The sequence below is a fragment of the Bubalus bubalis genome, chromosome 2 (genome assembly GCF_019923935.1).
Source record: "Bubalus bubalis isolate 160015118507 breed Murrah chromosome 2, NDDB_SH_1, whole genome shotgun sequence".
In the NCBI taxonomy this organism is placed as follows: Eukaryota; Metazoa; Chordata; class Mammalia; order Artiodactyla; family Bovidae; genus Bubalus; species Bubalus bubalis.
Genome location: NC_059158.1, coordinates 147,585,925 through 147,600,896, shown reverse-complemented (window position 1 = coordinate 147,600,896; position 14,972 = coordinate 147,585,925). Strand labels below are relative to the sequence as shown.

Genomic DNA, 14,972 nt, shown 5'->3' with positions numbered 1-14,972 from the left:
CATGGTCACACGCGGCCTAATGTACGCCCTCCTCCGAGATCCCACGGCTGCGCGGAGAGCGGGGCGGAGGGAGGGAGTTTGGGGAGGGGGAAGAGCAGGAGGAGGAGAAAAGGAGGAGGAGGGGGAGAGACTACAAACTAGCGAGGATGGGGTGGGGGTTGGGGAGGGAAGGAAAGGGGGGGAGAGAAGCGATCGCGAGAAAAAAAAAATGCAACCTCCCAAAATAAAGAGCAAAGATTGCATTAGGAGCGAACAGCGCTGCAGAAATAGATGGCAGCTTCGTATCAGTGAGTTTGCATCCCCCTTCCTGATCCACGAGCTGGAGTGATTAGAGCCCTGGAAGGGAATTGTTACTCCCGTGGAGAAGTCCCCTTTTCCTGGCAGCCGTCTGCACTGTACACGCTGGATGCTTCTCTCCATCCACCCCACTCAGTCTCTCCTCTCTCACCTCCTCTCTCCCTCTCTCCCGCATTGATTTTTTTTTTTTTTTTTTTTTCCTTTTTAGTTGACTGAAACAAAACAAAACAAAAGGGCCACTGGATGTCTGCCTTCTTGGGGGGTGAGCCAGACAGACTGACAAACAAACAGACCCAACTGTGTTCGGGGGAGGGTTTCTCCTCCGGTTTTGCCCGGCAGCAGCAACATGGACGTGTTGGCTAGTTATAGTATATTCCAGGAGCTACAACTTGTCCACGACACCGGCTACTTCTCAGCTTTGCCATCCCTGGAGGAGACCTGGCAGCAGGTGAATGATTTAAATTACTTGTGTAAATCGTGTGGTGGCGGCGGACTCGCAGGGGCTGCGTTGGTGTGGGCTTGGGGTTGAATTTTTTTGTTTGTTTGTTTAATTTTTACCCCCCTTTGGCTGTTTGTTGTTGAAAATGTTTTCGGAAACAGTCATATGCTTACCTCTCCACCCACCCCCTAACCTCGTATAGTGTGCAGAGCTGAGCAGCCGGTCCGAGCTGCCTGCGTTTCAGTCACCAACACACATCCTTGTGCACATTTTGTTGGGCTCACTGTCCCCCAGCAGAGACCTGCCTAACTTATGGGGTTCGGAGGAGCCGGGTGGGAAGGTGGTTTGAGGCTTAACGAGCCATCGCAGACAGCTACCGCGTCCCTACATGCACTGGCTGTACGTACTTGGTACCTTAAATCAGGTTTTTCTCTCAACTGGTGCTGACGGCCGTCAGATGCGGGGGGTGGGGGGTGGTAAGAGCAAAGCGGGGTGTTTTCCTAGTAATTAGCGAGTGTCAATAAAGAATAGGAACTTGATTTTGAGATTAGAAGGTGGGCAGGAGGGCGAGGAACCCAGTTATAAAAGGTACTCAAGGATATCTTGGAGGAGGACGGGAAGATATATCTATCTAGTGCTGACCATGCATTGTAGGTTTCCCCAGTGCAATATCCACGGAAAGAGATCACTCTCTGCGTGTGTCCTTGCTTCCCTCTCTCCTTTGGTGTCCCTCTCCACTTAGCACAACCTCCGACAAAGGGTGGTGTGTGCTTCCATGCCTCTGACTTTGTCTTGGAGGACTAGTTAAGAAACTCCTAAGATGCTGAAGGGCACCAATGCCAAGTTGGCTAGGTGTCCCAGGGAGGGGGAAGTGGGGCTGGTGACAAGTTCACTGGGCTTTGTGAAGTGGAATAAAGAAAGTGCTGGTCAGTGGAAAGTGCCAGATCTGCTGCAGAAACTGGTTTTTCGCAGTAAGGATTGGGAGCTGCTGAGGGGACATTCTTCAGGAAAGATGGTGGATGGGGGGAAGGTGGAGGGACACGAGTATGCTTTAGTATTCTTTCAAAATTCTACAATGTGTATCATGGAAAGTCCAAGAAGACAATTCAGATTTGCACGGTGGAAGTGTGAACGTGCACAATCCGTCTTGGAGAAACGTGCTTGCCCTTGGGGAGGGCTGCGAGAGGCTTGGTGTGTGGCTGCTCATGTAACTTCTCTGCTTCGTGACAGCAGCTTGTTAAGGCTAATGAACGGCTGGATTTCCTCTGCCAGGATCCAAAGCGGGATTTGCCGGCTTCAGTCTAAGGATGTAACAGTCGCTGCTTTAGCGAGTGAGGTTTGGTTTTCAGTTTAAGAAGGTGATCCTCTGTACCGTTGTTACTAATTGCCGTTACTCCCCTGATTCTTCCAGGCTGGAGTTTCTCCGGATACTGGTCTCTGGTGTCTGTGGGTCCACACATGCATTCCTGCCTGAGGATGCTGGCAGACGTGTTTGACTTTGTCCTTCTCTAAAGGCACACACAGCGCACACACTTTTTTAGCATAAGGCATTTCTCCAGTGCATCCTTTCTTCCATCCTTGATGAGACTGCCTCATGAAGGGTCTCACTGGAGCTTTTTCCTCCTTTTATTTCACATGCTAATTAAACCAAAAGGTTGCCAGAATTTCATTTTCAGAAATAGTCTTCATTTCACACTGTCAGCCCACTGGTGCTGAATTGGTTGCCTATTAACAACTGTCTAGACTGGTTAGGGAAGAGAATCTGTTGATTTAGGCAGCCCTTGTTTGTGACTAACTGTTAAGTAGGCTTGGAGGAAAGAAAGTTGGCTTTATTTGTTACAACGTTCCCCCCTGATGAATCACCCAACTTTGTTTTGGTTCAAGTTTTCACAGTAGTAAAGCCTGCTTTTTGGGGAAGGCCTCTCCAGAGGAAACCTGCTTTTCTAGATCTGGTTAGACCATCCATGAGAACATCTAGATCTATAAGGAAACGTCATTGATTTGATAATTAGAGGATGTATTAGATCTATTGTTTCCTCAGAAGCTTTCTCTGCTTTTCTCTCCACCTCCCAACCCCCTTCCTCCTCACTTCATCTCACCCCCTTCGAGGAACCTCTAGTTTAGTTTCTATCTGTGGGCAAAGGAATTTCAGCCCACTGCACCTCCTTCCCTCTTTCTTGCCTTAATCTGTCCTACTGCCTGTTACCCTCACCTTCAGATCCTTTACCACGCTCTTTCAGAAGCATGCTCATAGTCCATACTGAAATATAACTTGTGAGGACACAGTCCTAAATGAGCCGTCACTCCAAGGAGCTTTCTTCTCTGGACTCCTTAGTCACAGATGCTTTCTGTTAAGGTGACTGGGACTCCCAGGTTCGTACTGGTGACATATCTCCAACTTCTCTCTCTTCCTCTCTCCCTGCACCCTCCCCTGCGCCACTTCTGAGTATAAAGGAGGGGAATGTGGTTACATGCAACTGTTGGTTCCAAATCAACCATCAGATGGTGAAATTTTAAGTCTCCTTTGCTCAAATCAGCTCAGGAAGGTTGCTACAAAGAACCCCAGGCTGGAGGAAGTTTGCTGATGCTCTGGGGTAATCAGATTTTAGAGGTCAAATGAGGAGCAATTATTAGATGTACTTCTGAAAGTGAACAGTGCACCTTGAGGAGATGAGCGAAATGCAGAGATTCCAGTAATCTGATTTGGTTCCTAAGAAAGACTGGCTTGGATGATAAACCCAAGAACATCTGTGCATTTGAAAATTAAGGATGGAGGTTTTATTTTAAATTCTTGCCTGAGATAATTGTCCTGCTTAACAGTCAGTGAGCTTGTCATGGATCTCCTGTCACAGGGGTCATCATTTTGACATTGGGTTTTGGGACAATCATGTTTTCTCCACATCCAGCGCCAACTCTGAAAATCGTTGCCGGTATAATTTTTAAATCCAGATGGACATCCTACATTAACAGCTCTCCATTCCTGGGCTCTGACTGCATACTTAAGCACTTGGCTCAAGTAACATCATCCCTGCCTGTCATATAACTGTAAATTACGCTGTGCTTATGTGGTCTATTATTTTATGGAATTCAGCTGACGCACAACTCCTACGGCCACCAGCCTTAAGCCCTTCGGAAACTTGCAGGAAATTTTCCAAGAGCTGTCTGAGCAAAAGTAGAAAAAAGTCAAAGGTAGGACAGAAGCTAGCATAGTGTATAGGGTACCACTTGATGGATAACGGGGGACCCATTCATGAGTTTTGCTCTGTCAGAAATCATGATTTTTCTGGATGCGCTGCTGATTTGGAAGATGAAGAAGGATTTAATACAATATTGATGGTTATTTTTCTTTGGGAAGCTACAAGCACTTTTAGAATTTTGATACATGCTTCACACCTAGACTGCTGTTTCATGAGTACAGGTCAAGTAATGATGTTCTAAGTCTTATTTACACTTAGCCTTGCTTCATGCCATTGAGGAGCATGGTGTGTTTACTGGAAAACTCTTATAGAATTATGTTTGTTGTTAATGCTGATTCATAATTGGCAGATGGGGTCAGTTTCAGGCCTCCCTTGTGCTCAGAGAAAATTTTCCACTGCTACTGGAAACAAATAAATAAATCATAGAACATTCCTCCCTCCTCCCCCACTCCCCCATTGTTTTAAACTAATGGCATACTTGGCTACTGTGAGAACTGCAGCGTCCCCATAACACTGCAATTTCGTCTTGGTGACAGGCACCCTGAACCACTTTTTATAAGGGCCTTTGGTATGAAGCATCTCTAGGGGACAGCCTACAAAAACGGTTGCCTTCCAAGAACAGCCTCATGGTGCAAGGGACAGGATTTGGTCCGTGAGCTACGCTGCTTCTCCTACATGGGGATGGTGCCTTCGCACTGCCTTCTACAGGCCCGAGCAGCCAGGTGCTGTCTCAGCCAGAAAGACAAAGCAAACTGTAGGGTCCCTGCACCCGCAGGTTCGCCTCTGTCCCCAGTTTGCAGAAAACCTTGTCGTGAATTAGAATTTCTTGGCAACAGCACCACCCAGGGAAATTTGTAGACACAAAGGAGCCTTGCTAACCACACTGAATGGATAAAATAGCTGGCTTTTTATTTATTTATTTATTTATTGTATGTGATTTGTGCGTTCTTTAGTTACCATAAGCCTATTTTTAAAAAAATTTGAAACAGTGACTTGGCAGACTGAAAAAAAAAAAAAAAATGTAACTGCCCCTGTTACCCAGATTTCCTTTATAAGGATGCAGTCACTAAATAAATGTAGCTTTACAAATGAAAGCACATGTGAATGCCATCAATCACACACTTAGCCTTTCTTTAACAGATTCATTTCCATGTTCTTCTGAATAGATACATCTCTGTGTAGATTTAGGGTTTCTAAACATGATCATTAAGTCTACCTGTTTCAGTTTGGTATTTTAAAGTGAATGAATGTTACAATGCAGATTTTTTTTTTTAACTACATCTGTCTTTAGTTGGGGGAGAGGGGGTAAAGGAAGTGGTGACTTCTTTGTTCTCCATGTAACTCCCACCCCCACTCCCTACCCTGAGGAGATTGTGATGTTGGGGTCCAATCCATTTAAAGGGCAGAGCAGAAGATGCACTGTGACACCTTACCCTGAAATGATTTATGCATGGGTATGTCAGAGACCTTCAGTGTTCAAAATGCGCTCTTCCTCTCTCTCAGCCCATTCTAAATATAAATGCCAGTGGGGGCTATTTGCCTCTCCACTTAAATGGGAATAGTTTAGAGAGGGTCCTAATGGAGCTTTTAGTTGCCATTCTCTTATAAATCTTCAGAGTCTTCTCCCATCAGAGAATTCCTGCATTTTAACTCTGTGCGTACAAGAAGGCAATGCAGAATTCTTTAATTAGCCTATGCTTATTGGGGAGGGAAGTTTCCTCCAGCCAGCCCCAAATGACTCATGTTGAGACGGTAGCTGGCCACATGGGGTGGCAGACACCCCCTATCTCTGCAGTTTGGCAATAGCATGCCAGGAGTTTTCAGTCACCTTTGCTGGCCTCCATGATTGGCAAATGCAGAGAATGCCTCTGTGATTCCGGTTCACTCAGTCTATCAGTTAGCATGTATGTTGGGACCGAGATTTGCTGAAAGTTTAGGACAGCTCCCCAACGTAACCTGAGCAGTGCCAGAAGGGTGAGGGGCGGAGATGTATCTCTCTACAAATACACCCCTTTGTTTTCCCAGATGAGCTGAGTACTTGCTTTGCATGAACAGGTAGAAATTTTTAACCCAGATCGCCAGGTCTTACCAAGAACAGTGATTAGGAAGCTCTACAAGCACTAAAGGTGTTAAAGTCAGTGGAACAAGATAGAGCAGCTAATCATTAATGTTACATGCAACACCTGCAAGTTAAGAAATACTCCTCTGCCCAGATACATTGTGTGCTTATTTTAGAACATCACACACCCACAGGAGAAACTCTCCTCATTCAATTTAAGTGTTCCCCAAATCAAGTCCTGCATTACTAGAACAGGTTTTTACCTAAAATTGGTCATCATCTTGTTCCTCTCCCTTCTTGTTCTTTCACTTTTGTTTTCTGCTGCTAATTTGGAGAATCATTTCTCCTGCCTTGGTACCTTTTTGTTTTCGTCACTTGGTATTTTGTTGTGACCCTGAGAATTTGGTCCTGCTGAGTGTATTGTGTCTGCTGCACTCTCCATTAGAGCAGCTTCCAGCTGTCCCCATCCACCACGTGCGTGACATACAGAGGGACAGCTGAGGGTCAGCAGCAGCTTCGAGATCCATCTAGGATCAGCCTGCTTGACATGGGAGTGACTTATGATTTCATAGTGATTCACACTGCTGACTGAGCTGGTCCGAGGCACTCAGTCACACCTTGTGGGCTTTTCTCTATTTATATGAAAATATGGAAAATATTTCACAGTCAGTACTTCATTCCTTTACTTTGGTTATGTGCAAAATACTGTTTGGGTGATGTGAATTTGAATTGGCTATAGGCTCTGCCCTGTATGAGCTTGACTCCAGTAGGGGAGAGTGAGCATGTTCAGAATTCAGTAATGCACTATCAGAACACTGTTGCCAAAAAGAGAGATTTTAAGTCCTGAATTTGAGTATTGACCCATGCCTCTCTGTATAGCCTCACCTTGTTAAAATCTTGTTTATAGAACATACTTGAGATTTACTAAGTTCTGTTGTGCTTTTGTTTTAGCTAATGGGGTAATGGGGCTGGTGGCCCTTTGAGGGCAGATGAGTAGACAGTGTAAATACACATGTCCGTAATGGCCAGGAAACAGCATCCCTGTCTGTGTCATTCGGAAATGATTATAGGTAATTAAAATAATTAATGTAGAGCCGTATGCAGTATCTATTTCTGAATATGGGTTTATCAACATTTCCTAAGGGTCATATTAAAAGTCAGGCCCCAGGCCTGTTATCAAAGCTAGGTGCAGATAATCTTAGAGTTTCAAATCCTGAAAGGCTCTTGGTTTCTTTAAAACACTAGGCTAGGACCAAGTGATTGTTGAAGCCAGATGGAACACTGAACCTTCCAAGGTCCAGCTGTTGTTAACATGGATGGCAGTCCTAGGCCCCAGACTCTTTCAGATATCCACATGATCCATTTGCTTGCTTTTCATCATGTTGTTCTGAGTATATTTTGGGTTGCTTCTCATCTTTCCTCCTCTTTCTTTCCCTGTTTCCCCTTAAAAGGAGGCAAAAAAATCCTGTTTTTACTTTGAACAGCCCTTGTACATGGAGTTTGGGAATTGTCTGGGCCCTAAACCAAGCTATTGATATCTTGGAGAAAGCTTATGTGTGTCATTTTATCTCTTTTCCACTTTTAATAATGTGTGGTAACCTGGAAAATGTACACTGTACTAAAAAGACAAAACAAAAGCCCCCAATTACAACTCCAGCCCTATGAAAAAAAGCGCTGTCACTTAAATGATAACAAATGGAGTGAGAGTAAGGAGGTGCATTGAGATGGATGTGGTAGGGAGCTGGATGGATGGTGGAACTGGGGTTTTATGTGGAAAGCATCAAGTGCGAAATGGTGAAATGCTTTGTCTCTGACAACTTGCCAACTAAGAGACTGCATGAAACTGTAGCAGTTATCATGTGCCAATTCAGGAAAAGCTTTTCTGAAGTGTTTTAAGATTTCTTGAGAGGGCTGGATGGGCAGTGAAGTTGTAATGTTTTACAAATTTAAACAAAAAAATATTGCACATTGTGATAAGCAGTTGGGAAGAGAGTCAACTTCTGTGTGTTTTAAAAAAAGTCCTGTGGGGCTGGAAGGATTGTGCTGGCCTAATTTTGAGTGACTCTAGCAAGGAAAGGAAACTTGGGGCGCTCTTCACTCTACTTCCCAGCAACTTTTGGCCCGTCTCCACCCAATCTCTGGTAGTGATGATGGTGAAAGTTCTCTGTTGGAACTTGGCTCACAGATTGGCTACACCTCTAAGATCTTAGAAATTGAAGTTTGCTTCCCAAATGGAGACTTCTTTATTTCATCAAAGCTGTAATCTACATGTCCAGCTCCGGTATCTTCCTGAGTTCAGTCTCACAGTTTGGAATTGGAAACATGGGGGCTGACACTAAAGACTTTTGGGATTGTCCCGTTATGACCTCAGCTGAATATACCCCGAAGTGTGAGCTCATCCAGTCTGTCCTCCTTTTCCTGGCTTCCCTGTTTCTTGTACTCATCGCCTTTCTTCTGGGATCCAGGTTTGGAGGTTCTGTCATCTTTGGCTCTTCTCTTTCCCTTGACTGTAATCGGTTGAAGAATCCCCCTGATTTGGTTCTTACCGTACGGCACCTGGTCTGCTTTCTTCTTGTTCTGCCATTGCCCCAGGGCAGCCTGGCCACCTCGCCTGGATTGACTTTCTACCTCAATCACCGTGTTTCAGATTGTTGGTGTTTCCCTCTTTTGCGTATGATGACGCCAAACTTCCAAGAGTCACAGTATTCCTAGACTGAGGCTAGGTAGTAGTTACAAGTTTGCCCTCTTGTTACCGTGTGCGCTGCCATACAAATTGAATGATTGTGCTTTTTCTGCTTCTGTCTTCATTTATGTCATTTCCTTCAGACTTTTCCCTTCTTTTTCCTTTTCCCTCGTGAGTCTTTTTGTCCAAATTCTACCCATCCCTTGACTTTCAGATGGTTGCCACATCGTCCAGGAAACTCCCTCACTTTCCCTTTGCCAACAGTAATTGCTACTATTTCTACACTCTTGTGTAGAACTTTCTACTTCCTCGTGATGCTTTTCAGTTTTGTCCTGTAATATAGTTTTTCTTTTTTCCCCATTACCCTGTTTTTCCAGTTAGGTTGTATGATTTGGAGCAAAGTCCATCCATGCCTTGGTTATAATTCTGAGAATAAACTTTTAATACATAACCCTTCAGGTTCTTAGAAAGCCATGCACATGGTAGATAATCAGTGGATATTTAAGACTTAAGATATGACTGTGACTTAAGATTTGACTATGTGTGCAGTAATGATTCACAACTGTGGTTGTACCCCAGACCAATTATATCAGTATTCCTTTGGGTGGAACCCAGACATCAGTGGTTTTTGTTTTTTTTTTTTTTTTAATAATCTTCTGGGTGATTCCAATATGCAGCCAAGGTTTTGAGCTCTTAATCTATGGAAGGTTAATATCAGATATATCAGAGTTGTAGTTGGCAATTCCTTATATGGAAATATTTTATTTCTTGTATAACTTGGAAGTTAAGTGTAAAAGAGGTTTATAATAAAGCAGCGTAGTCGTGGGTATACTTCATCCAGCTCCTTGGTTAATAGCAACTGTCCAAGTGTTGTTTGATCTTTCTTGTTTTGCTTTCCTTTACCCTAAAGTGTTGAGTACAGTCTCATTTAGCTTACACTTGCTCTGACCCACTAGAGGTTTGCTTAACCTGGTCAAATTCCATTTCTGGTACTTTTGTGGTGGTGGGCACTAAACTCCAGCCGTGCCGTGCTTCAAATAATTCATTCTCCGCAGGCTCTCGACCATGATTTTCCACTTACCTCAGCCCGCTCTGTGGTTTTAAAGGGATGGATGCATGCATGAACATCTGTTGGATGATGCCAGATAGGTATTAGTTACCAGTTCAACAGATTTCTTCCTGACCTCACTGTTTGCAAGTAGACTCTGTTTATAAAGAATTTCAAAGGACCCATGTTTCTAGTAAGAGGAGCAAAAATAAACTGTAGAAGAATTGCCACCGAGGACATTCAGGCAAGGAGGCCGCCTCCTTGTCCATAGAAGGCTTTAGCTCTTGTGGTAATGACTGTGGGCATGTGGTGATTTTCACAAAGAAACCTTAGAAAGGCCTCGATTTCAAACTGTGATGTTTGCAAAAATGTATGTACTGTAGCTGCATCCTTTCATCTATAAACTGTCTTTGATGGGGGTATGGTTGGCAAGAGAGAACATCAGGAGAGGAGCTCAGAGCTCAGGGTTGAAGGATATCTTTTGGAAAGCTCAACCCAGCTGTGAAAACGGCAATTAGCTGTGGAGCAATCGCTCGGCAAGGGAGTGCCTGCCTGCTCCTGACCCTGCGTTCATGCTCACCTTCCAGAGCTCAGGTTGCGGGAATTCAATGGACTGGTCACAGTGCTGGCTCTTATTTTTGGAGAGGCGGCAGATTTGCTTGGCATACAAAGGAGTGGAAATAGATGGCCCCATCCCTCCCTTTTGAGCTCTTAGTGTTTGTTCATAGGGCCACTGTAGACCCTGTTCATAGAGCACAGCTCCTGTCTAAGAGGTGAAGGATGTCATCTGCGAGGAGCCCCCTGTGCAGAGCTGATTCTCCTGTGAGCTCCCTGAGATGCTGCTCAGTGTCACACTGAGTCTTTGGCTTTGCCTTCTGCATTCCAAGATGACCCAGCCCTGCCCTGTGCATTTACCTCCCTGTATTAAGTTTCTTTCTTTAATATGGACCAAGAGATGGTTTCCTCTGTGATGGGGATGTTCACATTGGCTTGTAAGAGTCTAACAGACATCTGTATTGAGCTTTTGTTCTCAAGGACTCAAGGTGTTTTGATCAGGATCTCTTGTCACTGGCACATTCTTTCTGTAACTAAGGAACAGGCAGATATTACAGAATTTCCCATTCAGAGGTGAGAAAAATGGGGCAGAGGAAGATGAAGCAAGTTGTATTCATGTGGCTGCAAAGCAGATGAGTTGCAAAACCCATGGTGGAACATTCTTTCCTCTTCCTTCTTTAAACTTGGCCATTCTGTCTGTCACCATAACAAGCATCATAATAATACCTGTGCTAAGTTGCTTTACTCATGTCCGACTCTTTGTGACCCTGTGGACTGTAGCCTACCAGCCTCCTCTGTCCATGGGATTCTCCAGGCAAAAATACTGGAGTGGGTTGCCATGCCCTCCTCTAGGAATAATATCTAATAGATATCAGATACTTCCTAGAGATGATCTCATCTGAGCACGTTATATACATCATTTCATTTAACTCTCACACCAACCCTGTGAGATACATGTTCTGCTTAATCCTCCTTTTACAGATGGATACATTGAGGTGAGAGTTATTAAATGACTTGCCTAAAGTCACACAACTTGTAAGTCTGGTTGAGCCAGATTGGTCTCAGAATGAGCCCAAGCAGTATGCTCAGGACTCTGAATTTCTACATTTATACTGACTCCTAGTTAGGAAGGAGACACCAAGGCAGAAGCCGAAGGTCATGGCTTGGGACTCAGTGGAACTGTATGGATTTGAAGGCTTTCTGGCCTATCTTTCTGGGACTTGGTTTTCTCATCTGAAAAAGAGCCCTATAATGGCTCAGATAGTAAAGAATCTACCTGCAGTACAGGAGACCTTGTTTGATCCCTGGATCAGAAAGATCCCCCGTAGAAGGGCATGGCAATCTACTCCAGTATTCTTGCCTGGAGAATCCCGTGGACAGAGGATCCTGGTGGGCCACAGTCCATGGGGTCGCAAAGAGTCGATGACTGAGTGACTAACACTTTTGCTAGGGTTCCTTAAGATCATAGTGTTTGTATTAGTCAAATTACATGAGGTGTTGAAATCAGGCAGAGCTGGAGCCTTGAGAAAGTCATCCAACATCTCTGAGTCTATTCTGTCGTGGGTGGAATGGAGACAATAATGCCTAAGTAAGAGCAGGCATGTTGGCTGTCTGGCCCAGTGTCTGACACATAGGATCCACTCAACAAATTCTTTTCCCATTTTCAACCATTCTTCCTTCCATTGAAAACAGTGCTCTTTTTCTAAATAGTATCACTGGTTTCTCTAAGGCCCTAGTCACCTTGAGTGTCTAAGAGAAGGTGAATGATGGGAAGGCATGGTATATCCTTTATCCATCCCACCAGAGCAGCTTTCATGAAATCACTTGCGCTTAGTAGTAGGGAAATACTCGCAAGATCCATTGCCCCCCAAAAGTCAGCTTCTTTTGATACTGTTGGAATTTGCTTGGCTTGCTCACGCCCATGTCCAACTCATTCCCTTTCTTTCCAGTCTTACTTAGGACTTTTCCTAAGTTTTCCCGGCATGTGGATATTTTTCTTTGTGAGTCAGAATTAGGCACATACACTGTAATACAGTGCCGGTTACTACACCTGCCTTTTCTGCCTTACCTGATGACTGAGCTTACAGCAGCTTATGAGAGTGAATCAGGTTTTATGAGATCTATAAATATCTCCGATAGGATTTTTATTTCATTTTCCCCCTTCAAATAAGACATAATGGAAGCACTCAAATACACAAGGAATATTCTTTCTGTGATAAAGTGGGTGTTTTTGAATTGGCCTCTGAAAAGCAATAATTTGATGTTCATGATGTGGTTGTTCATGTTGGGAGTTTTATGGGGGAGGGGGAAGAATCATGCATATGCTGCTATAAAACTTGAAGATTATTTCCTCATATTGAAGGTTTAGCCCAGTACCTATGGAGAGATTTATGTCAAGAGATGCCAGCTGTGTGTACAGACTGCATCTCCTCCTTCTGAGGAGTGTGTGTTTGTGTGTTTCTTAGACACACAGAAACCAGGGAAGGAAAGTCCCGTTGGCTGACAGAAGGGGGGGCTCCCAGAAAGAAGATTTCCAGTTCTTTGTCTCATCTGCTTCTAGCTGCCCTAGGGGAGGATCTCGTCATCCTTCTCTGGACTTCATGAATTTCCTAGGGAGATTTCACACCACTTAATATATCTCAATGAAATTTTTTCCCTTGGAATTTCACTTTTTTTTTTATAAGAGTCTTAAGCTTACCCAATTTTTTAAAAATGTACTTTCCCCAATACCAAGAATGGAAAGGATTTTTCTTACCTTGCTTTTTGAGGAGTATCTAGAAGGAACCTTGAGCATGTAACTTTAAAGAATCCATTAAAAATAAAACTGTGAGGGTTCTTTGTCCCTCGTTTTTACTGCCTGGAAAATAGAAGTCAGGAACTCCACTTGCCATCTTACTCAGGACTGTTGTGACAAAGATAATTATGGACTTAACACTGGTTTTTGAAAAACTGAATATCTGACTCTGACTACTTAGGATTTTTGTTTTGTTTTTTTGCACAACCTCTGCTTGCATACATCTTCCATCAATTCTCAGTAGCTTTATGTTTTAACTAGATGATATAATTTGGCCTCTGAAAAAATAAACTCGGTGAACTTAGTACACCTGACCTAAAGGCATGCAGGATTTTTGCCTTAATGTCATTTCATTTTTTTCCATTTAACATCATCTCAGTGTGTAATATAATCCTAGCATTTTGGCTCTGCTACAAGCAAACACTATTGCATGCTTATCATCAAATGATATGAGTTCTCTGGTCTTCAGTTTCCTCATGTGTAGACAGTAGGGTAGAGTTAGGAACAGTCAGATGATCAGATACAAACAGGAAGCTCCTAGGCTAAACTGGCTTCAAGAGCTGTTTTATTTGGCCAGCATACCTATTTCAGTTTTCTTTTTAATTGGAATGCTTTCAGACACATCATGCACTCTTCAATTAACCTTGTCTCCACTATTTCTACCTTGCTTTGTTTCTGATCTCTAGCCAGGTGAGCATGCATTTGAGTTTGTGACCCCCAGACTGTCAGCTCTCTAAGTCACCTTCCCCTCCAAAAATGCTGTGATTTGGGGGACAGCCGTTATTTCTTCAGGAGTCTCAAGCTGGCTTGATTTCTGTTCTTACCCGGAATCCATTTTCATTCCTTTTTAGACTTCTCTGCCTTGTTGAATGTCTTTGTTTGGGATTCTATTTTATAAAGCAGATTCCAAATTCCATCTCAATTTCTCCGAGTCATCCAGGTTCTGTTGTAGATCATCGAAATCTGGGTTGGAAAAGACCATCTGGTTTACCCCTCTCCCCGCCTGGGCTGAGCAGTTGCTGCCGAGCATGTTTATTCCTTATTGGTATTTGCAACATTTTCCAATTTGGAAACTGACTCTTAAGTTTCCTGAGCTTGCAGCGTCTTCTTGGTGGAAATGGGAGTGAAATAATACCAAAAAAAAAAAGTTCTTCTGGTCAGACAACCCTCATTAACAAATGACTGCCATTGTCTGGGTTTCTTTTGTCACTCATGACACACAACTGATCAGTGGTGGGGAAAAGTCCTTTTTGTGGAAGAAAAACGTGTATCCATTGCTGAGGTTTCATAGTCTTGATATAGAAGCATGTTGTATAGAACCCCATTATCTGCTTTAACTGCTAATTTTTTGTGGAAGTGGATTTTATATGACTTGTTTCACTGAGGAAGTGATGCTTTTTGTGTGAAGAACTCTAGGGCATTATAATAAAGTACTTTCCTGAGAATCAAGTAATTGGCTTTTTTTTTTTTTTTTTGGCCCTTGGCACTCAAATACTGCCAGCAAGGCACTTGGCCTTCATTTTCTAATGCTTTCAGGATGCTATTCTGCATTAGGGGTGTTTAAAAAAATTTATTCTTTTGTATTGGTTCCCTGATATTACTAAGGATATCATTTAGGTTGACTGGCTGGTGATTTTCAAGTCATTCTTTTCCTGTTAAAAAAGCCAGTCATTCCATTGAATTACTTGATGCTGGGTATACCTCCTTTGCTACAATCTCCAATTACTTTTTCTTTTTAAAAAACTCTGAGGGTTAAGTAAAGGTCCAGCCTTATTATCTTGTTAGCATATGTATTAATTAATTTTTGAAAACTAAATAGTTGTTTATCTTACTATGTGAATTGACAGCTATTAAAATATTTCTGGAAAGTATCTTTAGAAAGGAAGAAAGAAAGGTAGAA

The 14,972-nt window shown here is 43.3% G+C and overlaps 1 protein-coding gene across 5 annotated transcripts in view; it reads left to right on the top strand.

Moving 5' to 3' along the window:
* Positions 1-133: 133 nt before the first annotated feature.
* KLF7 (Kruppel like factor 7) overlaps positions 134-14,972 on the top strand; it is a 104,900-nt gene continuing 90,061 nt past the window's right edge. For all 5 annotated transcript variants that reach the window (XM_025278098.3, XM_025278096.3, XM_006051335.4 and 2 more), the window contains exons 1-2: positions 134-287; positions 506-745. In XM_025278098.3, coding sequence (XP_025133883.1) covers positions 644-745 — 102 coding nt within the window. In that variant the 5' untranslated portion in view covers positions 134-287; positions 506-643. The remainder of the gene's footprint in view (positions 288-505; positions 746-14,972) is intronic.